The sequence below is a fragment of the Chelonoidis abingdonii genome, chromosome 4, assembly GCF_003597395.2.
Source record: "Chelonoidis abingdonii isolate Lonesome George chromosome 4, CheloAbing_2.0, whole genome shotgun sequence".
Taxonomy (NCBI): domain Eukaryota; kingdom Metazoa; phylum Chordata; order Testudines; family Testudinidae; genus Chelonoidis; species Chelonoidis abingdonii.
In genome coordinates this window covers 139,491,089-139,517,607 of record NC_133772.1, presented here as the reverse complement: position 1 = coordinate 139,517,607, position 26,519 = coordinate 139,491,089, and the positions used below count along the sequence as shown (strand labels likewise).

Sequence of the window (26,519 nt, the reverse complement as noted above, 5' to 3'; positions counted from 1 at the left end):
CGCACTGCCCCTTTGGGTCTGTATTTTACAAGCCACAGGCACTGAGGTAATTCATTGAGGGAAGTCCTCTGCTGACTAAGGGCTAAACACAATCATTAGTGGGTGAAAGGCGCCCGTGCAGGGAGCCAACACATGAGGTAGGTGCCACTATGTTCCACTTACTGCCCGAGGATTTAGTGGTATCTAGTTCTTATGCTGGCCTCCCTGCACAGGGGGTCGGTTTCACCAGGCCTTGGTACCATCTCTCTTCTTTTCTGCAGGGTGTGCAGTAGTTCATACTGCGTACGTGTGGGTAAGTTTTGTTCTTCTGAATAATGAATGCCTTTGCCCCAGCACTCTGCCCAAGCAATTGGCACAGCTGGCTTTGCAGAACTGGAAGAATACAGATTCTCCTCCGTCCTTCCACCCTTTGGAGGAGTCAAGCCGCTAGAAAACCTGAATAAAATGAAAGGTCCCATTGTACATTTATTACAGTGGAATAGCAGACATTTTATGCCCAGTGCATATACACCGCATATCTTTCAGATGAAGGGAGAGAGAGCCATGTGAATAACCTTCTCTGATATCCAGTCTAAGTATTCCTGTAATGTTATCATATAATTAAACCAAATGGTGCCAGCAGGTCCCTGTAAGCCTCTTAGAGAAATGCATGGTGGATGGAGTTTTTAGCTTTAGTGTTTACAAAACTGACTCTTTCATGTAAAGAAGAAAAACCCAAGAAGCTATTAATATTTTGGTACTTGCACAGCAAATTAGACACACATTAGTTCCAGTTCAGACAACAGATATAGTATTGTTGTTTGGTACTTTTAAACTGCACGTGATTGAAACAAACAGATCAGCAGAAAACCCTGTAAAGCTACCTTCTCACCTACACACAGGTTCAATACGCCGGCTCCGTAGGTTTTTATTCCCTCCGTACAGACCATGTCTGACAACACCTTTACTTTAAGACTATGGGAATTAGAATAATAAGGTGGGGTCCTTTGTGACAAAGCGTTTTAGCAGCTAGCAGTGTGTGCCCCCGCCAAAAGGGACCAATAATGCATGGATGGCAGGGAAACCCTGAGGTTTTCAACTTGCTCATTGGGAATTGAATATCATCATTTGGGGCTTAGGTTTCCTTGTGGGTCTCTGCAGTTGCATGGGGAAAAGTGGGCTTTTTTAAAAAAAGGGTTTCTCTCCTTCCAGCACAACGTGACAGCATGGTCTGTCTTCTGGAACACTCTGATGGGTCCCTTTCTGAGCCCAATCCTGCAATGCCTTTGCAGATGCAATCCAGTGATGGCAATAGGAACGCTGCAATATAGGCCTGATGAGAGGCTAAACTGATGCAGAACAGGGCTGTCCTGTAACAGATCATTGGGATTTATTTGGTTTCAAGCACCAAATTATTGGATATAAAATAACAGAGTGCAAAATCTCTCACTCGGTTACTGTACTCTGCATAACACCAATACCGCTAAGGAAAAATGGCCTGCAAGCTTAACTTCTGTATAGGTCTGATCTGTTGCCAAAGTGAGGCTAAAACTATTGATTTGCATTCAGTAGCATATTACCATTGTCACGCCATTGAAATATCTCTCATGTAGACACGGAGACTAAATAAGCTGAGGTGAAGTGAAGAGTGGAATGGGGTGAGGGGGTAATGGACACAACAGAGCAACAGAAACACTTGTTTTCCTTGTGAAAATGACTGTTCCAGTAGTTATGCATCTATTTCTGCACATTGATGTTTTATGCAACAAACTGGAGTGGCTCTGTCAGCAGCTTTATCCCACCACTCCTTCACGGCATTGCTCTTCTCTCTTTGTTTCCTACTATATCATTGAAAAAGGGATTTAAATCCCAAGGCACAACAATCGCATAACAGGCGAGTTCATGGCTGGGACTGCCTTCCATGTCCCTTATTATACCCAGGCAGCGGAGAAATCGCCAGATAGTATGTGAACATACAGAAATGCCAACCAAAAGAAGCACCAGGGCTGGGAAAGGATTGCATTAATTATGAATTAATTATTAATTAATATTATTAATTTGCCAGAAGATGATCCACCCGCCTAGTCCTGCTCTGCAGCCTCAGAGATTTATCTTAACATGAAACTGGAAGTGCCTTCCTTTTAGCCATCACTAATAGTCATGCTATGCCCTCACATCTCATCCAAGGCCAGTATCAGGTCTGTACTGGGGACAGTGTCTTGACAGATCTGCTATTTCCCATGTATGAGAACAGTAGGGTTGTCACCAGGCAGGGTCATGGGAAGACTCCAGCACCCAGGACCCAGGCCGCTCGTCTCAGATGGCTAAACTGAGCTCTGGTGTTGCCTGGTACTGCAGTGTACTGTGGCTGGGTACAGTGTCAAGGCTGCCTTCCTGCCAGGTCCTTGCTAAAGTGGGGATGAAGACGGGGCAGGTTTCCTGCTAGCGAGGGTGGCTGCAAATTTCTGAGCCTGATACTCCTGCCCTTGCACTCATAACTCCCCATTGCAATCATCATGTGTCTTTACTGATTAGGGATGGCAGCTCTGGGCCTGCATTATTGTTTTTCTCCATTTATTCTGAGCCTTACAAACCAGACCTTAAACTCCCCCATCTCAGGAGACCCAACTATGCTCACAAGGAAAGACCTGTCATGCTCTGAGCCTTTGTTGACCCCTACACAACACACATCAAAGCCCTGAATGCCGACACATCTGCATTTGGGATTCTGGCTCGGAGCCAAGTCCTCTGCTGGTGCACAGGCATTGTCACTGGCTGGGGAGAAGCAACACCCGTCTCCACCAGATGAGGATCTGGCCCCGTGTCTTCATTCCCACACACTAAAACAGAACTTTTACTCACCCCAGAACACTGAGGGCATCTCCTTTCTCCTCCCCTCCCTGCCCAAGCTGGGAAAACGGCTGGTAATGTCAATACCAGGGAACCCCTGAGGAACCTACACCAAGAAGACTGCTTCCAAGGGGACTTCCTTTAACACTGGCTGGGTACACTTATTGAGTCTTTTATTTTACACAACATAACAACACAGAGTTGTTGTTTCTGTACAGCATTTGCCTAAAAACAAAGGCAACACCATTGTCACTGAAAAGAAACATACAGTCTGATCATTTTAAAAAATATCATTTTACTGATTGATCCATAAGTTGTCTTTTGTTAGCATGGAGGAAAGAGCATTTCCTTTAGAAAAGGCTTTTTCTGTGAAACTCTCTTTTGTTTTCTGCTACTGCAGAACCAGGAAGCCAGTCCTAGAGTAGGGGAAGGCACTGGTGCTGTTTCATGCTTTTTTCCTTTAATCATTTTATCTTTGAATGTTGCCTTCGGTTGTTATATTAAATAAAATAAAATAAACAGAACAAAACCTGTGTGCCCCGGGCAGCTCACACAGAACCCTGCCTGGACAAGCCAGAACTCAGCAAGCCAGGAGTGGATTCCAAAGCCCCATCTCCCAGCAGGGAGGTCTCAGACAGTGTTTGCTGTTTTGTTTTTCATGACAATAAAATCAAATACACTTTAAACAGCAGGTCACACAGTGCTTTCCAATATCCACTCAGAACTCGAGAAAGTTGCTTTTCCACTATCCACATCAGAATTGTCTGACTGAATTAGCATCCCATTCATAGACATGCTCCTTTTAGACCATAATCCACCTGTGTTGTGGGAGTTACCATACCAACGGTATTCCATTAATTCTCCATTCAGGGAGTACCTGCGCTTTGCTCTGGATGTTTCAGCTGGCAAAGTGAGAAACTTACTTGGCTTTGATTGTGCTCTTTTGTAGGTGGGGGGCCCTTTGGCAGGGGCCGGGGAACGACTAGCTAGCTGCAGCGCAGTGGAGTTATTTCGGTTAGTGTTCTGGGACTCGGTATTTGTGAGAGCTTCGCTCGGTGGCTCGTTGCTTGGCTTTGGCCCAGGCTTTCTCTTCTGCTTTTGGGAGGCAGAAGCGCTGGAAGTCCACGTGTGAGGCAGTGCAGAGGTAGTGGTAGTGGAGTCCTGGCTCGAGCAAGTGTCTGAGGACTGAGTCGCACTGTCATTGGGGACTCTGGAGCACTGGACGCTCTCCTCATGCCCGACGGCCTGTTTGGACATTGATGGGGGTATCGCACCACTGCAGCCTTGTGTCTGAGCACCGTTGGTCTGAGAATAAACATTGCTGACCTTGGTCACCTTGTGCTGCCCGTTGTTGTTACATACCTTGTAGCGGATCATGAGGATGATGATGAACACGAGCACAGAGGCCACGATAATCCCACCAATGATGATAATCATGGTGCCGCCCAGGAACTGGGATTGCATGAAATGGCAACGGACATAATCCTGCTCGGTAGTGAATTGTATGCACCCAACGACCCTGGTGGCCGTGAGGGAGGTGATGCCGTCGTCATAGATTGCCAAGACACACAGGTCGTAGAGAGTCCCAGCGGCCAGGTTGTTGACCAGGAAAGTTTTGCTCGTGGGAGGTATCATTCTGGGGGACAAGGGAACTGATGTTATTAAACAAGGCACTCAAAGTCATCTCCCATCTCCAACTCTCAAACACTCACGAAGGCGATCGCCCCCCAGGGACATTAACATACTGCACCCGTGGAGGACTCAGGGCTGACTCCAATGGCTCTAAGCCCGTGGCAGATCTGGCCCTGCATTAGCAGCGCTGCATCTCCCATTGGCAAGCCCATTAATTGCCTTGCTCAGCAGCGTAGAGCTCCTGAGACGAGCCACTTCTAAATAACAAAAAAAAAAAATCATTTATGACAAATTGGTTTTGAAAGGTGTGACTGTTACATTAGCTGACTTGAAAACAAATCCACTTAGCACATAAAACACCTCTGCATGCACTGCACCAGGCTGAGCGGCAGAGAGACTGAGGACAGAATTAGAGGGCCTTAGTGGATATACATTTATGGACATCTTTCTCCCAGGCTTTCAGAAACTGAGGGTGTAAGATCCATTTAACTCATCTAACTTTTCAATCCTTCTGCTAATCAGATTACTGCAGGGGATAAAGGTCAGACTGGATTATCCAAAAATAACACTATTCAAAGTAATTTTCCTATTTGTTAGTTGAAAATTGCATTAGTTTTTCACAAGCCCTGCACCATATGCTTCTGAGGACGGTGTTCTGATCTGGCTAAGTGGTACTGTAACCACTCCTCAATAATAGACTGCAGTGGAACAGCACATTAATAAATCAATAGGAAACAAGAGCTAAGTGCACATCCAGATGTCATTGGATCTGTCTTACCTGTAAACAAGTGAGTCATCGTAAGTACCATTATACTGGATTTGGAACATACGTATTCCAGGTATATTTCTTTGAAAATTAAATTTGAGTAGCGCAGTGGATGATGTTGCTTCTGCTACTACAACTTTCTTATCCTGGTTGACTTTAGTATCCCCATTATTACTACTCGCATTTGACCCTGACTTGGTGGATGTCGAGATGTCCGAGGAGCCAGGGTCAGGCTCGTGAATGTGGTTTGTACTGTTTAGCAAATGAGGAAGTTTGATTATGTGAAGATCCACCGTTTGAGTGGCTTCTCCTGCAGGGTTCGATGCTATGCAGGTGAAGGAGCCTGTATCCTTCACAGTTGTTATAAGTATATCTAGCGTTCCATTGTCGTACACCAGCGACCTTGTTGCATTTGAAATAAGTTTGCCTTCTGGTGAAATCCAATGAATGGCTGGCTCCGGATCGCCCCGGGCCTTACATCTCAGAGTTGCCCGTTGACCCTCCAGCACTCTGAGCTCATGGGTATATCTAGTAATGAGAGGTGGTTCACACAGGAACTCTTCCTCTGGAATTGACCAAAAATACCGACCAGATAACAGTGGAGGAGAAGCGCAAGTCTCTAGGTCATCTTCTCTGGAAAGACGCCTCAGCCACAGGAGTTCACAGTTGCAATGCAAAGGGTTTCCACCAAAGCTTAATGCAAAAGTAGAAGGGCTGATGATTCCTGAGGTTGCTAATACCTGAGCTCGTTGAAAGAGAGGATCAGGTGGCAGCTTCTGCAATTTATTTGACGTGACATCTAACCGGGTCATCTTGTGGAGGTGGGAGAAAGTTCCCTTAGGAATATGGTCAATCATATTGTGGTCTAAACTGAGCGTGTGCAAGCTAACCATCTTCTCCACAGCATCCCAAGGGATAGTTTCTAGATTGTTATAGGACAAATCCAGTTCCTCAAGAGCTAAAACATCATCAAAGGCTGTGGAAGAAATTAAAGTCAGCTGATTGTTGTTAAGTATCAAATGGTGCAGGTTGGAAAGACCACTGAACATGTCATTGGTGATCTTAGTCAACCTGTTGCTGTTCAAATGCAAAGCTCGCAAATTGCGCAAATCAGCAAACGCATGAGGTGTAATAAAACTTATTGTATTCCTGGATAGCGTCAGGTCCACGAGGCTGGTCATGTTGGCAAAATCTTTCCTTTTGATGTTTGTAACAAAATTGTCCGCCAGTCGCAGTTCCACAGTCCTTCTGTCAATGTTTGGGGGAACAAATAAAAGCCCTTTCTTGGCACAAAGGGTTGCAAGATTTGGAGACAAAATCTGACAGACACAGCGCTTGGGGCAGATCTGGGCTCTCACTGCTATGCCAATGAACAGCAGATACAAAAGCAGCTTTTCCATTGTAGATCAGGTTTCAGAGCCTGCAAGAGAGCGCAAAGCACATTGTTAATATCCCCCATGTGGAACACAACCCATGCAATAAGGAGGCAAAGAAAGGAAGAATGGGCTAGTGGATACAGCACTGGGCTGTGGCTCAAGGGATTGAGAAGCTGTCCATGTCTATTTTGACTGTAAGCTCTTTGGGGGAGTGGCTGTCTCTCAGTACATGTCTGTACACTGAGTAGCACAATGAGGCACCAGTCTTGGTGCTACCGCAGTAAAAATGATGAAACCAACAGGAAGTGGTCCCATTAGGCTGAGACGAACCCCAATACAATGAAATAATGATGGGCATTCATAAGCCATGGATTTACTTTTTAATGGTGACAGGTGTCATCCATTATCAAGCAGCAGACCAATACAGAATTCTTCGGTGGTTTATGCGTTATTTGTTTGGTCTTATGGAAATAGCAGTTGGATAACAGACACACAGAATTTTACGTTCTATCAGCAGCACATTTTGAAGCCCCTGCCAGTGCAACTCATTCTTGGACCTGCATCACCTGGTTATGCCACTCCTTGGCCTCTCCTGAGCAGACACTGTCAACCCCTCAATTTTTTATGTGTCTTTGTGATACTGCTAAGTAGTCATCTGGGCGGAAAAGGAGCCTTGCAACTGTTTGTATAGACCTTGCAGCTGTTCGGCCAGTCTCCCTAAAAACAGCAAGTGGAACACACAGGTCTACCCAACACCTAAGCTCTTAGTGTTATGTGCAGAACAAACTCTAAAGAATTTGTTGTCTACCATTCATAAATTGTTAACCATTTGGTTGGCGGAGGGCTAGATAAATAGGGAACCCAACCAAATTTTAGATGATTATCACTTTCTCCAACTCCCTGGGTAGCAACAATGTATTCCCCCAGCCCCCAGAAAATTCTGCCAGTATAATTACAGCCTTAGTCTTAGAACTGGGTTCTAGTAGATCCGCACACACCACAATTACACAACCACTTCACCAGCTACATAAATATACTACTATAAAGAGAGTATATTTGAAATGGCCATAACACACAGAAACCAGGTGGGTGAGGTAACAGTTTTTATTGAACCAACTACTGCTGGTGAGAGGGACAGAAGTTGGTCCAGTAACAGATAGCACCTTGCCCACCCTGTTTCTCTAATATTCAGGGACTGACATGGCTCCCACAGCCCTGCATACGCAAACATACAAGCTATTTCACAGCTGTCCAGGGTTCAAAGCTTCTGACAGTTGTTAGGCAAGCCCTGGGAACTTTGAACAGGGAACAGTAATCCAGTCTGTCCATGAATTGGGAAATGAAATGAAGTAAGACACTGTAAGATGCAAAGACAATCAGTGATGATATCAAGCCCCTAAGCTCTGTTCCTCAGAAATGCTGAGCACCTAAAAGTCCTTCTGAAGCTAATGTAAGCAGGAGCTGTTCCAAACCTCTGATTCAGACCACTGAGTTCCTCGGACAAGAGGGCTTCACCCAACAAATTATAGTTTAAAAAATTAACACAGCCTTGAGGGTGAGGCTGATGATTCTTAGTGTTGATGACCATCTCCAACACATGATGAACTCCTGCAGAAGGTTTATTTCTATCAAAGTCAATATACTGAGCTATCTATTTCTGATCTTGAATTAAAAAGTTCTTACTCAACATAAACTATTGTTATATCATTCGTTAGCAAGACAGTATTTGCACTCCTATGTAGGTGCTGAGGTTTTCCTCTCTAACAAATTCCTTTTAGGCAGGTTGTATTTTTAAACAGAGAAGAGCATATCACCTGGGGACTAGAAAATGGTCCTTCATCACTGAATCAATCTCTCCGCCAACGGCTCTCCCATAATACATGCTCTAGAGAATCGGCATTTATCTGACAACTGGAAAAGGATATAAAAACAAATTTATTTTTTATAGCCAGCTGAGAGTGTAATTCTTTCTCTGTAAAATCCAATGTTACACCAATTTATACTGGACTCCTTCAGAGACAACTGGCTATTCTTGGACTATAAATGCACCAATTAAATTAGTTCCCTTTTCTGCTAGCCTTGAACTCATGGGAAGCAGGCTGTTCCTGTAGAAATAGTAAAATTTTAGAATAAAACCTTTTGTAGCTCCACGGAGCACCATTTTTGCATTAATTTTGACAGCAAGTAAACTTCGAGGGTGATGTTTAAATACATTCTGAGGATTAAGTTTCAGGCCTTTTATGTAAGTAATATATGTTGGAAAGATTGTACTCCTGTAAATGGAATCAGCGTAGTGGGAATTCAGATGCTGAATAGGGACTAGAACACCACAAAAATAACCTTTCTAGACAACAACTAAGAAGCTTAATTCATGGTGATGCTTGTTTGCACCTGTTTAGTACATTTCACGTTATTTACTATGCAGCATGATTTAGTGTCCATAAATCTTGTTCAGTGTTTTCCTCTGATCTTGTTGTGTCAAGGCCAATAGATATTAGAGCATGTATGCATGTTCCCAACCAACGTGCATCCAGGCAGCTTTGTTTTCATCCTGTGTCCTAAATATTCTCACCATTGCTCCGGTGTCTAAGCATGCTATTATTTATATAATACAGCAATGACAACAATGTGCTAGACATGCACAGATGCCCAGCACAAACTGCACAGACACACCCAGAGCACACTGCACAGAGACATCCGGGGCACACTACAGAGACACACCCAGAGGCACAGTGCACAGATACACTGTGGCACATGGCACAGAAACATGTGGGGCACACTGCGCAGATACACCTGGCACACACTGCACAGATAAATGCAGGGGCACACTGCACAGGCACACCCAGAGCATACTGCACAGATAAATGCAGGGGCACGCCTCACAGGCACACCAGTCCACACTGCACAGACACACTCAGGGCACACTGCACACACACATCTGGTACACACTGCACAGAGACATCCAGGGACACAATACATAGACTCACCCAAGGACACACTACACAGACATGACCGGGGGCACACTGCACAGAAACACCCAGGGCACACTGCACAGACACATCTGGTACACACTGCACAGAGACACCCAGGGCACACTGCACAGATAGGCACAGGGGCACACCGCACAGATACACCAGTACACATTGAGCAGACACACCCAGGGACACACTACACAGACACATTCTAGAGTGCACTGTACAGATACACCAGTGGCACACTGCACAGAAACATGTGGGGCACACTACACAGACACATCTGCAGCACATTCCACAGATACACTTTGGCACCCTGCACAGAAACACATGGGGCACGCTGCACAGACACACCAAGGACACACTACACAGACACACCCGAGCCACACTGCACAGATACACCAGTGGAACACTGCACAGAAACATGTGAGGCACACTACACAGACACATCCAGAGCACACTGCACAGAGACACCTGGGGCACACTACACAGACACACCCGCAGGCACACTGCACAGATAAATGCAGGGACACACTGCACAGGCACACCAGTACACACTGCACAGACATACCCAGGCACACTGCACAGACACATCTGATACACACTGCACAGAGACACCCAGGGACACACTACACAGACACGTCAGGGGGCACAGTGCACAGAAACACTGGGGGCACACTACACAGAAACACCCGAGAGTATGCTGCACAAATACACCAGTGGCGCACTGCATAAAACACCCGGGGTACACTGCACAGAAACACATGGGGCACACTGCACAGACACACTTGGGCCACACTGTGCAGACAAATGCAGGGGCACACTGCAGAGGCACACCAGTACACACTGCACAGACACACCCAGGACACACTGCACAGACACACCAAGGACACACTGCACAGACACACCCAGGGTACACAGCACAGACAAATGCAGGGGCACACTGCACAAGTACAGCAGTACATATTGCACAGGCACACCAGTACACACCGCACAGACACACCCACAGCACACTGCACAGGCACACCCAGGCACACTACACAGACACACCCGAGGGCACACTGCACAGATACACTAGTGGCACACTGCACAGATACACCAGTGGCACACTGCACAGAAACACCTGGGGCACACTGCCCAGGCACACCTGGACCACACTGCCCAGGCACACGCTGGGACACATTGCACAGACACATCCAGGGACACACTGCACAAACACACCCACAGCACACTGCACAGGCACACCCAGGCACACTACACAGACACATCCAGGCACACTACACAGACACACCCGAGGGCACACTGCACAGAGATACCTGGGGCACACTGCCCAGGCACACGCTGGGACACATTGCACAAACACATCGAGGGCACACTGCCTAGGCACACCAGTACACACTGTGTAGGCACACCACTACACGCTGCACAGGCACATCCAGGCACACTACACAGGCACACCCGAGGGCAGATTGCACAGATACACCAGTGGCACACTACACAGACACACCCGAGGGCACACTGCACAGAAACACTTGGGGCACACTGCCCAGGCACATGCTGGGACACATTGCACAGACACATCCAGGGACACACTGCACAAATACATCGAGGGCACACTGCCTAGGCACACCAGTACACACTGTGCAGGCACACCACTACACGCTGCACAGACACACTAGGGCACACTGCACATTATCCCTGCTCCAAATACCCAGCACTAGAGTAGCTTTCAAGAGGAGCGGGAGTGCACAGGTGCTGGTGGCTGCCATCCCCAGTCCCAGCATGACATGGTGAGGAAGCACTGCCTTGGTAGAATGCAGCACAGGGTGGGGAGCAGGGGAGAATTGCATCTGAATGGAGTTATGTCCCGATGCAAGGCTCGAAGCCTTTGTGTGGGCCGTATGCAGAGCAGTGACCACCCAATGGCTGCAGCTGCCACTTGCGCCATCCCAGCCACTCTGACTGGTTTCTGTGTGAATATGCTGATTGGACAGAATTGAACTTTCCATTGGCACATGTCAAATCTATCAAAATGTTCAATGGAAAGCAGGCTGGGCTGTGGGTGGGTTAGGCACCCAGGGGCACACTGCCTGCCCGGTAGCCAGGCAGCTGGGTACTGAAATGGATGGTTCCACTAGGCAGGAAATCCTGCAATGTCGACGCAGAACAAAGAAAGTGAAATGAACTGTCAACCTCCTAGAATTCCCATGAGCCAGAGCTTCCCTTTCCTGGCCAGCTCCTGCTGCCACCACACAGGGTATGTCTACACGGACCTGGGGCTGGGATTCAGAGGCATTCCCTCACTAGATCTGATCTCTTTAGCACACTCAAAACTGAGCCTTGCCACGGCTGCATATGGGGTTAGCTGCCCCCTGTACGTACCTAGCACCCCAGACAGGATTGCTCTCCCCTCTCACCACTCCCACTGCTACGTCTACACTCTTAGTTCTAATGCACTAACTTGGTTAGAGAGAGTGCAGGCAAGCCACCTCAAACCGGAGTGCACACCGCCAGAGGGACATGTAGACGTAATCTTGGACTGGACCGGATGGAGCCTCTGTATTGGTATAAAAACCAAGCAATAGGGCTGCTGCTCCTTACTCAGAAAATGTGGATATTGCTGGGGCCAGTTTGCAAATCAGAGTGAAGATTCAGTGTTAAACCTCTCTCATATTTACGTGTAACGTTTCCCACTGGCAAGCTATGACGCTAGGAGAACCTCTGCCCCGAAACTCCCTCAGATAAGTCCCCACTTGCCCTCGGCCAAGGGCAGTGATGTGAACACAAGGCCAGCCAAGGGGGCAACAGCACTGCTATCGGCAACCACAGGCTGGGGTCTGAGGCCTTCTCCCACACAGCTGTGACCTGCTGGCCAAAAGCAACCGTTACTGGCTAGTTCTCTGCAATGGTTTGCTACCAGACAGTTTAATAACATTGTTTAAAAAAAAACAGTCTATTGAGCGCTCTGTTATTTCTCTCCCTTTCCTGCTCCTTTCCCTCCATCCGCCTCTCATTCAGTGTTCCTAATAATGATCATTTCTTCCCCACCTTCATGTGCCCACCCCCTTCCTCATTGCAAGTGCTCCCAGCTCACCACAACTCCTGGCCCTCGGGAAAGCAGCAACCCTTTGCATTGGTAACGTGCCATAGCTTTTCTGAGCCCTGGGCAGAAATACAGGCCCTGGCCCAGGCCTGTAGGCATGCCAGTCACACAGATACGAGTGATATCACTGCTGGGAGACCTGAGGCAGGCACATGGCGCCTCACTGGCAGGGACAGGGTTGGAACTCAGAAGCGCCTAACTCACATCCCGGTGCTCGCTCCTCAGAGCACAGTGACTCTGTTGCTAGCTGGGGACTGGGTCATGGGAAGGGCGCCTGTCGGGAAAGATGCAGTCGTCTCCTCTGCCTCCTGCCTTTCTCCTTGCATAGTCCCTCCCCCATGCCCATGACTCCCTCCTCCCTTCCTACTTCTGGCCCCTCCTTTCTACTCTTCTCCTCGTTCTTCTGCTCCAGGCGTTTTCCTCCTATCTACATTGCCATTCCCAGCTGGCCTGTTTCCCCTCCCCACCTCACTCTGGGGGGCTAAGTAGGAGAATACGGTTCCCATTCTCCACATTAAACATCCAATCTTGAGTTAAAAATAGTCAGTGATGGAGAATCCACCAGGACCCTTGCTTGGTTGTTCCAATGGCTAATTCCTCTCACTGTTATACAATTTATGCTTTATCTACTGTCTGAATTTGTCTAGCGTTAGCGTCCAGCCATTGCATCATATTACACCTTCCTCTGCTAGACTGAAGAGCCCACTACTAAATATTTGTTCCCTATGCAGATACTTACAGAGTTTGATTGTCACCACTTAACCTTCTCTTTGGTAAGCTAAATTTATTGCACTCTTTGAATTTATCACTATAAAACAGAATTTCTAATCCTTTAATCATTCCCATAGCTCTTCTCAGAACCCTCTCCAATTTAGCAACAACCATCTTGAATTCAGCACACCAGGACACAGTTATTCCAGCAGTGGCCTCACCACTCCCAAATATTGAGATAAAATAACCTCTCTACTCCTACTTGTGATTCCTCTGTTTATGCATCCCTGGATCACATTAGCTCCTTTGGCCTCAGTATCGCACCGGGAGCTCGTGTTCAGCTGATTATCTACCATGGTCCCAAAATCTTTGTCAGAGTCGCTGCTTCCCAGGACAGAGTCCCCCATCCTGTAGGAATGGCCCACATTCTATGTTCCTAGATGTGTACGTTTATATTTAGCACAATTAAAACACATTTTGTTTGCTTGTGCCCAGTTTTCCAAGTGAGCCAGAACAGGAGTCTGAATCAAGAACAGGAGTACTTGTGGCACATTAGAGACTAACAAATTTATCTGAGCATAAGCTTAACATGGCTGCTACTCTGAACTCTGAATCAGTGACATGTCATCTTCATTAGTTAGCACACCCCCAATTTGTATGTTATCTGCAAACTTTATCAGTGAAGATTTCATGTTTTCTTCCAGGTTATTGATTAAGATGTTAAATGGCCTAGGGCCAAGACCCAGTCCCTGTGGGACCTCATTTGAAAACACAGCCGCTCCATGATCATTCCTCATTGACAATAACATATTGAAACCTATCCGTTAGCCAGCCTTTAATCCATTTAACAGGTGCCATGCTAAATTTATATAGTTCTAGCTTTATAATCAAAATGTCATGAGGTGCCAAGTTAAATATCTCACAGAAGTCTAAATATCTTAGATCAAGGCTATTACCTTTAGCAACCAAATGTGCCATAAAAAATCAAGTTAGTTTAACAGGATCTATTTTCCATAACCCTTTTTGATTTGCATTAATTACATTATTCTTCTTTAGTTCACTATTAACTGAGTCCTGTATCAGCCGCTCCCTTATTTTGCCCAGGATCAATGTCAGGCTGAACAAACCAATAATTACCCAAGTCATCCCATTGACCCTTTTTGAATATTGGCACAACATTAGCTTCCTTACAGTCTTCTGGAACTTCCCCTTACAGTGCTCCAAGACATATTGAAAATCAGCATGAACAGTCCAGCGAGCTCATCAGCCAGCTCTTTTAAAACTCTTGGATGCAAGGTATCAGGGTCTGATGATTTTAAAATGTCTAACTTTAGTTACTTCTGTTTACCATGCTTCCGAGATATTAGTGAAATTGAAAGTATGTTATTACCATACTATGAGACTGCATCATCTCTTTTATCCCCAATTACAGAACAGAAATATTTATCGCACACATCTGCCTTTTCTGCATTATTACTGATCATTCTTCCATTTCCTTCCTGTAACAGTGCAGTACCAGTGCCAGGATTCCTTCCCCCCCCTCCCCCCGCCCGATATATACATATAAATATATTTAATCTTCTTATGTCCTTAACTCAGATACCATAGATTCTCCTTGTGTCATGTTCCCTCATGTATTTTTCTACATCTAACAAACTTTGATTACATTAATTACATCACCTCCCCTTTTGCCATGTTATAATATTATGCTTTATTATTTATTTTACCAGCTGCCTTTCCCTTCTACCAGGTCGTTTTTAGCCAGCACATTTCCTCCTTCCTCAATTGGAAACTGCGGCTTTGGGGCCATCTAATAGAGTGTTCTAATGATTCCTAATTACATTCATGATTTTTCTGTAGATTCTTCCTCCCAGCTGAATGTGTCATAATTGTTTCAGTGTTGTGAAATGGCTCTCTTAAAGCATCACATAGACATATCACTGGTCTGGAACTATATTCTTTTGCACATTAGAAATGTGACGCGTTATGATCATTTGTATCTAAGTTATCATTAATTTCATGCTGTGATCAGTTCCACTTTATCTGTCAAGATAAGATCGTAATATAGAATCCTCATGTTGGATGCAAGTATTTTTTGAGTTAGGAAATTGTCATCTATCTTGTTTAGAAATTCCAAGGATGTTTTAGTACTGGCAGCATGAGACCTCCAGTGTATGCCACTGAAACTGAAATCTCCCATGAACACACAGGTTGTTTCTCCTACACAGAGGTGAAAGTAAGTGATTATGGACCGATATGGAGGAACGGTAAGAAAAGAGACTGCCTGAGGGAGGAAGAAGCCTGCCCCTGCATAAGAATAGTTTAAACCAGCTGTTCCCGAGTGGTTCAGCCCTCGGGGTTAGGATGTTTTCTGGCATCCTTGTTAATTTCACTCACAGTAGCTGGGGGAATGGGGATGGTGTGTTTGACCATGGCAGGGCAGTCTTTGTCAACCCGGGATGAGGGATATCTCCATCCATAATATACACAATAAATACAACGTTTGCTGCACAGCTTAAATCCAGAGCTAATAAAAAGGTGGAAGGGAAAACTCACTGTCACATTGGTTCTCAGTCTCCCCCCCTCTACCCAGCCAGGCTGCAGACAAGGCTCTCCGTTCCTCCCCCCCCCCGCAGTAGGGGTTCTCCTCTAGGTAGGGACACTGGCTGAGATGCCTGCTGCTGCTGCCTGCATAAGAACAGCTTAAACTCAGCTGTTCCCTGTGCAGCTCAGCCCCCAGGGTTAGAAGATGTTTCTGGCATCCTTGTTAATTTCACTCCCAGTTGGTGGTGGTGGGGAGGGTGTATGTGACCATGGCAGGAGCAGTTCTTTTCTGCCCCCGGTATGAGGGGATCTCCTATACACAAAAAACACAATCAAAATCAGGAACCATTTCCAAGTTCCAATCTATCCCATTCCCTCCCCAGCAGAGGATCATGGTTGTGATGTCCAAAGTGCTTGCAGATCCTGTTTGAAAGGTTACTGAACCACACAGGGAACAGTTGAGTTTAAACTGTTCCTATGCAGGAGGCAGACTTCTCCCTTCCTCAACCTGTCTCCCTGCTGCAAGCTAGAGGGAAGCCCCTGCAGCTGCTGCTCAGTGCCACGCAGGGAGAAAGCACAGAGCCTAGTGTCTGCAGCCTGGCTGAGGAGGAGGGAAGACACGGAGAAAAATGTGACAGTGAGTTTTCACTTTTTCAGGTTTATTCCATAGTAAAGTTTTATTACAGACAGTGCTGGTAGCAGTAATAGCAGCTTTATTTTCTCTATCTATGTCATGCAATGAAATATGTAGGAGGGGTGGATTGCTTGTGATTGGACCATATGGGTAAGAAATGTAAATTACTTTCACCCCTGCCCAAACCCCAGGGCTCCCAGCTGCCTCTGCAGCTGGTAGCTCAGGCGGTGATTTGAAGGGCCCGGCCCCTAGCTTCAGCTGAATCCCTGAGCCCTTTAAATCCCGGTTTAAAAGCCCTGGGATTTAAAGGCCCCACCTCTTCTGTTAGAGGCCACACCTCTTCCGGTTGAGCCCCCTCCCCCTCTGCAGGACTCTGGAGTACCGGCAAGTCCTTTAAGTTAGTTTCACCCCTGCCCCTACACATTGTAGATAGGTCCACAAGGAGCCAGTCATCCTGTTCCCTAAAGTGATTTGGGGGTCTGTAGCAGACGCCAAGTAACATCCCATCTCTTATGCTTTATCTGTTAAGACATTGATCCAAAAGCATTCAAAATCATTTCCTTCTGACTTACCAGTGACTTGGGAGCTGGAAAAGCCATTGTCCAGGTCTAGACTGGTGCGCCGTGAGAGAGAGACTCCACAGACGGAAAAGGCAAAGGTCTCCTAGTATAGCGTAAAAACTTGGCATGGGAACAGGAGTTATCTGAATGTATGGTGGTAGTTCAGCTTTGAGGTCCCACTGCCACACTCCATCCCTTCTGGCCCTGCAAGTCCAGTGGCAGGAAGATCCCTGACCCCAAGAACGGAGAGCAGAGAAGGGGAAGATCTCGAGGCCTGGGGACCGTGAAGGCCCCAGAGGAGGAACTTGCTGAGGGAACCCAGATAGCAGCCTGGAGTCTGGAGCTGCCTGCAAACTCAGGCTGATGCTTGTGCATGTCCAATCACCAGTGCCCAGCCTGATCAGGGAAGGCGCTGGGACTCAGGGTGCCTGGCATACACACTCCTCACAGAGAGTCAGTTGCATGAACCTCAAGAGGGGGCACAAGCTACATCCAGACACCAGAAAGTGGCCATGCCAGCGGGGATTCGAAGAGATCTGGAAACAGGCGAGATGCAGCTACCTCTGGGAACCAATGGGAGGAGCCAGAGGTGGCTCCGCTCCTCAGGCTCAGGAGCAAAGGCTTGGCAGGCAGTCCCGCAGCTGCTCAGAGGAGGTGAGCGGGAGGAAAGGAAGAAGCTGGTGTTTCATAGATCTATAGAGTTTAAGGCCAGAAGGTGCCACTGGATCATCTCGTCTGATCTCCTGTACAGCACAAGTTCTTACATCTCACCAGTTACCCCTGTACTGAGCCCTGTAACTTGTGTTTGGCTGAAGTATTTCTGAGGTTATAGAACTGGATCCCATGTGCAGCAGGGATGGAAAGTTCAGGGTCCCAGCCCCAGAACCTTTAAAGCACTCCTAGCACCCAGGACCATTTAAACAGAAATGGGGCCTGCGTTGGGGTTAAGCTCTCCTATTCTGCTCAACTCTGCCAGGCTGCTGCTGGCAGATGTCCTAGACCTGTCTGTTTCCTACCGTCTTTATCTTCTCTCTCTCTGACTCTTTCTCCGCTGTCTCATCTTTGTTTCCCTCTGCCCTTGCCAAGCAGCTCAGCCATTGCTCGCAGAAGGAAATCCTGCAATCATATCTAGCTCATGTTGATGCAGAAGCAGCTTACATGTTTCTTAAATTCCGGGGCACTACGATGCTTGTATTAAAAGCCAAATTCCAACAGGAAATCCAGCATGGCCAAGGCTGCAGGAATGCTGAAGAGAGACCCTCCTCATTTCCCCAGGCTACAGCTGGCCAGGTGTGATGGGACTATTTCCTCTTTCACCTTTTTTGATCCTGAGAGCACTTTCACAGCCCAATCATTGGGGGAGCAGAGGAGGAGCACAGGGGCAGGACAGTGCTGGCTGCTGGACTCTGCCTCTTCCCAGGTATATGGGAGCGTGCACCAGCCTGGAGTCCATCACCCTTGTATAGAGGAAGCCCCTGCTGTCGTCCCCACTCATCCTGCCTGGTCTGTTGTGGGGAGCTGCATGCTGGCAGGGCTGCTGCCCTCCTTCAATCTCTGGGGATATGCTGGCTCTTGAGCAGAATGGGGAGGTAGGAGGCTCTCTGCAGCCTTTGTTTCTCACACACAGGGTCCATCACACTCCCCGTCTGGCTGACATGCCTGAGAGGAATAGCTGAAAACCCTGATGCTAAAGATAAGTAAGGAGGCTGAGACTTTCAAAAGTGCTCAGCACAGGCCTAGCTCTGTTCCACTGAACCAATGGGCCTTTCACCACTGATTGGCATGGGAGCAGAGCTAACAGAGTCACAGCTGTTAAGTCCAGAAGGGAACATTGTGGTCATCTAGCCTCATCTACTGTGTAGCACAGGCCAGAGAATTTTACGTAGTGAATCCTGCATAAAGCCCAGAACTTCTCGTTGAGCTGCAGCATCTCTTCAAACAGACATCCAGTCTCGACTGCAAGGGATGGAAAATCCACTCCACCCCTTGGTAAGTTGTTCCAATGGTCAGTTGCCTTTATTGTTCATAGAATCATAAAATATCAGGTTTGGAAGGAACCTCAGGAAGTCATCTAGTCCAACCCCTTGCTTAAAGTAGGACCAATCCCCAACTAAATCTAAACGCATGTTGAATCTTGAAAATTCATGCCTTATTTCTAGAGTGAGCTTATCTCGTTTCAGCTTCCAGGCATGCGATCTTGTTATACCTTTGTCTGGTGGATTGAAGAACCCAGAGGCTATGTCTACACGGCAGTTAGATAACCACAGCTGGCCTCGGGCTCACAGGGCTTGGGCTAAGGGGCTGTTTAATTGGTGTGTAGATATTCCAGCTTGGGAGGAGCCTCCCACTTTGCAGAGTATGAGAAACCGGGCTGCAGCCTGAACCCAACTGTCTACAACACAGTTAAACAGTCCCTTAACTTGAGCCCCTAAAGCCTGAGTCAGCTGGCACAGGACCACCACAGGTTTTTAATTCCAGTGTAGACACACCCACTGTGACAGATTGGGGATATGTCACATCGAATTGTGTGTGCATATCCACCTTCTGTGTGAACACCATTTCTTTTCAAGGGCTCCACTTTGAACTGTAACCTTCATGTTGGAAAGCAACCTCCCCTGTGACCTAGAAGAGCTTACACTTTGTAGCAAAGGCTTGACACATAATGGAACAACTGTCTGAGAAGTTATCACAGATCAGCCAAGGGCCGTCAGCTTTGATTGTCTCTCAGTGACCGATCCATCCACACGAACTATGAGATTTCTATCCAGAAGCATGGCTGGGGGCGGCAGCCTGGATACAAGTCCAAAGGAGTCAGAGACAGTACTAAATGCTTTCTTTGAATGTCTCCCCACCCCCCAACCTCCATATCCAGGAAAACCAGGCTAAGGAAAGAGAAGGCAGGAAGGGCTGGCTAGGACATGGATGCTGACCAGAGCCAGGGTTCACAGGAAGGGATTGTGTTCAGGATTGTTTGGTGTTAACATTTGCAACTCTCTAATGATTTCAAGAGTAAAGTGTCTGTGGTTAAGAAATCCCTTTACTAAGCTTAGAATCATAGAATCACAGAATATCCAGGTTGGAAGGGACCTCAGGAGGTATCTAGTCCAACCCCCCTGCTCAAAGCAGGACCAATCCCCAACTAAGTCATCCCAGCCAGGGCTTTGTCAAGCCTGACCTTAAAAACCTCTAAGGAAGGAGAGTCCACCACCTCCCTATATAACCCATTCCAGTGCTTCACCACCCTCCTAGTGAAATAGTGTTTCCTAATATCTAACCTAAACCTCCCCCACTGCAACTTGAGACCATTGCTCTGTGTTCTGTCACCTGCCACCACTGAGAACAGCCGAGCTCCATCCTCTTTGGAACCTCCCTTCAGGTAGCTGAAAGCAGCTATCAAATCCCCCCTCACTCTTCTCTTCTGCAGACTAAACAATCATAGTTCCCTCAGCCTCTCCTCAAAAGTCATGTGCTCCAGCCCCCTAATCATTTTTGTTGCCATCCACTGGACTCCTTCCAATTTCCGCACATCCTTCTTGTAGTGGGGGGCCAAAGCTGGACATACTCCACTTGTGTCCTCACCAGTGCCGAATAGAGGGGAATAATCACTTCCCTCGACCTGTTGGCAAAGCTCTTACTAATACAACCCAATATGCCATTAGCCTTCTTATATTCCTTGTTTGCCTGCCACGTTTCTTGAGAAACTCAGAGAAGGGATAGCTCAGTGGTTTGAGCATTGGCCTGCTAAACTCAGGGTTGTGAGTTCAATCCCTGAGGGGTCCATTTGGGGATTGGTCCTGCTTTGAGCAGACAGTTGGACTAGATGATCTCTCAAGGTCCCTTCCAACCCTAATAATCTTAACCCTCAGCCAGGTGGAGGAGTGTGTATACTCAGCTGAGGAAACAGGAGAGCTGTGGAACTGGTTTTGGGGTCTAGGCAGCCAAACTCTCGGTCCCACTGCCCAAGGGGATCAGAATCAGAGAGTGTGCCTGAGAAGCCCACAGCTGGGAACAGTGACCAGTTGCTAACAAGACCTAGGGAGCTTAGAGGCACCAAGGTTTGGTCCACTCCTAACAATAGGGGGTTGTGCCACCCTCATCTATCAGAAATCTCTTCCCTCTGTCGGTACTTATATCTTACTCATCCCAACCCTTTTTTGGATAAATTAAATAATCTGAGCTTCCTTATTGTCTGTCTTTCTCTGTCTGTGTAAGGCAGGTTTCACAGCCTTCAAATCACTCTTGTAGCTCTTCTCTGAACCCTTCCCAATTTGGCAGCATCCTTTCTGAAGGCTGAGCACCAGAGCTGGATGGAGTTAGCTACTGCTAAGCATTTTTAAAGATCCCACCAAGTCTATCAGAGTGCAGAGCAAATATTTCCCTGCAGAGCTCTGACAGGGCTGAACAGCTATGAAGTAGGAAGTGAGCTGTGCCTTGGGGGTGCTCTCAGCTGATCACATTTCTTTGGGGGAACTCCTGGCATGGCAGGAGGTGAGGGAGGAGCACACTGCCCTCTCTCCTAAATGTCCTTCCACTGTTTGGTTTTACAACAGAGGTGGGATGTCCAGAGCCTGTGACTGTGCAGAGGTAGCCACGCTAGACTCAGGACATGGGCAGAGCTGGTTAGGCAGAGGGGGCAGTATGCTGGCCGGGTGTGCAGCACCAAAGCAGTGTAGTAACTTACTCCCCTCCCCACCAAGAGGAATTGAGTCTTCGCTCTGCTCCTGGAATGGTCCAGCTAGGCACAGCCCCAGCCTCTGGGCACAGCATAGCAGGACGATCTAGCCAAGAAGTGACCATTGGGAAATAACATGAAAGAAGTTTCAGTTGGCGACTCCAGCACAAGGATTATATGTATCCAGCACGTGCCTTTTGCTTTGTTATAACCCCCTCATGTCTAACACCTGAGACTGAGCCAGAGACCTGCAGCTCTGAAAGCAGGCATCAGGCTCTGTAGCTGGGCTGTAACACAATCACATCTTCTGAGAACTGGGCCCCGAGGGAGATGCAGAACATGCACTGACCCCTTGGCAACACCCTCACTTGTCTATCCAATTAATAAAGAGTTGGAAGCCAGGATGTCGGGTTCTACCACTGGAGTCTCTTCAGACTAGGAAGGCTGCTGAAAAGCGGGTCCCTGTGGACTCCTCAAGGCTCTTCATAGCTCACTGAGCTATTGCATCTGCAATATTGTCCTGGAGGATTCATAATGATTGCTTTAAAAATATCCTACACTGTAATATAAATGTAAGCAAAGCTTGAAATGAAACCGAATATTTACACAATTCCATGCCCATGTTTCACAGTCTGTAGATACTGCAAAGATTTGCTGATGTATAACAAGAGATCTTTGCTTTGTTCAGCTAAAACACATATCTTTGCCAGGCAACCATCACAGCCAGGACCCTGTGACTAGCTTGCTCTGCCCATGGCATCATTTCTTGGCTGTAGGAATGGAAGCACAAACCTTCAGCTTGCTGAAAGAAAGCAGAGGATTTTCTAACAGGAATTTTCTAGTAATGATGAGGAAGAGGGGCTTTCCAAATGGTGTCTGAAGTGATGGCTCAGATGAGCTATGGGGGAGTAAACGCATGAACCTGACTCAGAGCCGAACCTTCTGTACCAAAAACTGAACAGGCTTGGCCCAGGTCCCCAAGCAAGGCAGCTGTAAACTCTGATACACACTCTCCAGTTTGTTTCTCTCCTCTTCACTTCTGATCCTCCTCATGCCCCTGGTTGTCACAGATAACTCACAGATGCAGCATCACTGCAAAGCACAAGAACTATTTCAGAAAAGAGCTCATGGGTCATAGCAAATCACAGCTTTACTGCTGCTAGCCGCTTTGTAAACAATACATTTAAAAAACAACGTTCTCCTAAGGAAAGGAGATGCACTGCTTTCATTTACACTCAAATTGGCAGGCACACAAAAGGTTTGAGAATCTCATATTTCTGAACTGAGATTTGTAATTCCAATAAAGAGGCCATGCAAATGAAATGGGTTTTTAAAAATCAGCTTCACTATGACATCTGATACTTCAAGGCATTCAATCTGTGTATTAAAAACTGAACTGCGGTCACATTTACACTGTCTTATAGAAAAGCCCTCCTCAGAAGAAGCCCAACAAAATAAACCAGTAGTCACTGGTTTGCCTTTTAATTCGCTGGATGTAAGAGTTCCAAATAGCCAATGCACTGTCTTCTGCCAAGTTCATAGATTAAAAAAAAATAGTTGTGATCAATTGCAACTTTAATCATGTTGTTCAAGAATAATTGGTTACCAATTTAAATTCATTATAAATATTTTGCCTGTTTTTCTACATTTTAAAGAATGTTGATTTCACATTTTAGTTACAACACAGAATAGAAAGTGCACAGTGCTCACTTTATATTATTATTGTTATTATAAATATTTGCACTGGAAAAAAGATTAGCTGAAGCAAGTCAAAGCATGAAGGCACATAAAAATGTTTAGCACATAAATCCCTTCCAACACCAGCTGCAAGAAAGCCATGTGAATGCCTGCTCTCACTTTCAGGTGACATTGTAAATAAGAAGCAGGCACCATTATCTCCTGTACATGTAAACAAATGCGTTTATCTTAGCAATCGGCTGAACAAGTAGGACTGAGTGGACTTGTAGGTTCTAAAGTTTTGTTCGAGTGCAATTATGTGGGAAAAAAATCTACATTTGTAAGTTGCACTTTCACGATAAAGAGATTGCACTACTGTACTTGTATGAGGCGAATGGAAAAAATACTATTTCTTTTCATTATCTTTTTACAGTGCAAATATTTGTAACAAAAAGAATAATATAAAATGCGTACTGTACACTTTATATTAGGTGGGTAGAGGTGGGGCCTTGGGGAAGGGGTGGAGTGGGGGCAGGGCCTGGGCAGAGCCAGGCGGGAGCACCTCCAGCAGGTTAGAAACTTGGCTCCTATGTCCTGGGCCCTGCATCCCCCTAGGGATGGCCATGACTCCAGCTGAGACCTCATCAAAGCAAAGTAGGGTGGGACAATTACCTTCCATTTTATAGTTGTGCATTTAATTGTTCCTTCCTAAGTGCAGTACTTTGGACTTGTCTTTATTGAATTTCATCTTGGTTTCGACCAATTCTCTTTTTTTCAAGATTGCTTTTAGTTCTAATCCTGTCCTCCAAATTGTTTGCAACCTCTCCCACTTTGGAGTCATCCAGCAATAATATAAGCATCCTCTCCACTCCATTATCCAGCCATTACTGAAAAATGAAGACCATTACTGCACTGCAGACTGACCGTTGGGGCCCCATGAGATATGTCTTCCAGCTTGACAGCAAACCACTGCTAACTACTCTTTGAGGAGGGGCTTTCAACCAGGTGTACAGTCCTTTATAGAAATTTCATCTAGATGACATTTACCTAGCTTGCTCCTAAGAACGTCTGGTGGGATTGTGTCCAAACCCTTATTAAAATTAGGATACCTCTCATCTACTGCTTTGCTCCTATTCACTAGGTCAGTACCCTGCCAAAAAAGGAAATTAAGTTGGTTTGGCATAATTTGTTCTTGACAAATTCATGCTGGCTATTCCTTGCAATCCTCTTATCCTCTAGCAGCTTACAATTGATTGTTTAATCATTTATTCCATTATCTTTCCAGGTATGAAATTTAGATTGACTGGTCTTTAATCCCCCATGTTTGTCTTTGTTCCCTTTTTAAATATGTTGCCCTTCTCCAGTTCCAAAGGCCCATCTAGCCTAGTTTTCCAACAGTGGCCAATGCCAGGTGCCCCAGAGGGAATGAACAGAACAGGGAATCATCAAGTGATCTACCCGCTGTCGCCCATTCCCAGCTTCTGGCAAACAGAGGCTAGGGACACCATCCCTGCCCAGCCTCGCTAATAGCCATTGATGGACCTATCCTCCATTAACTTATCTAGCTCTTTTTGGAACTTTGTTATAGTCTTGACCTTCACTACATCCTCTGGCAAGGAGTTCCACAGGTTGACTGTGCGTTGTGTGAAAAAAATACATCCTTCTGTTTTAAACCTGCTGCCTATTCATTTCATTTGGTGGCCCCTAGTTCTTGAGTTACAAGAAGGAGTAAATAGTATTTCTTTATTAACTTTCTCCACACCAGTCATGATTTTATAGACTTCAGTCCTATTCTCCCCTGAGTCGTCTCTTTTCCAAGATGAAAAGTCCCAGTCTTATTAATCTCTCCTCATACAGCAGTCGTTCCATACCCCTAATAATTTTTGCTGCTCTTTTCCGAACCTCTTCAAAATCCAAATTACTTTTTTTTTAGATGGGGTGACTACATCTGCACTCAGTATTCAAGATGTGGGCGTACCATGGATTTATATAGAGGCAATATGATATTTTCTTCTTATTCTCTATGTCTTTCTTAATGATTCCTAACATTGCTCACTTTTTTGACTGCCGCTGCACATTGAGTGGATGTTTTCAGAGAATTATCCACAATGACTCCAAGATTTTTTTCTTGAGTGGTAACAGTTAATTTAGACCCCAGCATTTTATATATATATACTTGGGATGATGTTTTCCAAAGTGCATTACTTTCCATTTATTGACTTCAGTCAAGTCACCTATTACCTTTCTCTTTGTTAAGTTAAATAGGTGGAACTCTTTGAATCATCACTACAAGGCATGTTTTCCTCATACTTTAATCATTCTCATGGTGCTTTTCTAAACCCACTCCATTTTATCAACATCCTTCTTGAGTTGTGAACATCAGAGCTGGTCACAGGATTCCAGAAGTGGTCACACCAGTGCCAAATACAGAAATAAAACAACCTGTCTACTCCTACTTGAGATTCCCTCGTTTATGCATCCCAGAACTGCATTCGTTCTTTTGACCCCAGTGTCACACTAAGAGCTCATAAGAACATAAGAACGCCCATACTGAGTCAGACCAAAGCTCCACCTAGCCCAGTATCCTGTCTTCCAACAGTGGCCTCTGCCAGGTGCTTCAGAGAGAGTGAACAGAGCAGGGCAATTTATTGTATCCAAGGGGTAGCCATGTTAGTCTGGATCTGTAAAAGCAGCAAAGAGTCTTGTGGCACCTTATAGACTGTCAGTACGCCTGTTAGTCTATGAGGTGCCACAGGACTCTTTGCTGCAATTTATTGTGTGATCCAACCCATCATCCAGTTTCAGCTTTCGGCAATGAGAGGCTTAGAATCCCCAGAGCATGGCTAATAGACACTGATGGACCTATCGTCCATGAATTTACCTAATTCTTTTTTGAATCTAGTTATATTTTTGGCCTTCATGACATCCCATGACGAGTTCCACAGTTTGACTGTGTGTTGTGTGAAGAAATACTTCCTCATGTTAGTTTTAAAACTGCTGCCTCTTGTTTTTGTGTTATGTGAAAGAATAAATAACACTTCCT

General features: G+C 46.2%; 1 protein-coding gene across 8 annotated transcripts in view; it reads right to left on the bottom strand.

Moving 5' to 3' along the window:
- The window catches only part of LRFN5 (leucine rich repeat and fibronectin type III domain containing 5), a 161,078-nt gene that overhangs the window by 5,817 nt on the left and 128,742 nt on the right, over positions 1 to 26,519 (bottom strand). For 4 of the 8 annotated variants that reach the window (XM_032765791.2, XM_032765792.2, XM_032765794.1 and 1 more), the window contains exons 2-3: positions 5,240 to 6,647; positions 2,644 to 4,465 (exon numbers count right to left, since the gene is read on the bottom strand). In XM_032765791.2, the coding sequence (XP_032621682.1) occupies positions 3,523 to 4,465; positions 5,240 to 6,627 (2,331 nt within the window). In that variant the 5' untranslated portion in view covers positions 6,628 to 6,647 and the 3' untranslated portion in view covers positions 2,644 to 3,522. Of the gene's footprint in view, positions 1 to 2,643; positions 4,466 to 5,239; positions 6,648 to 26,519 lie in introns of those variants that run through there. The other 4 variants (XM_075065725.1, XM_075065724.1, XM_075065722.1 and 1 more) reach the window with 2 other exon arrangements.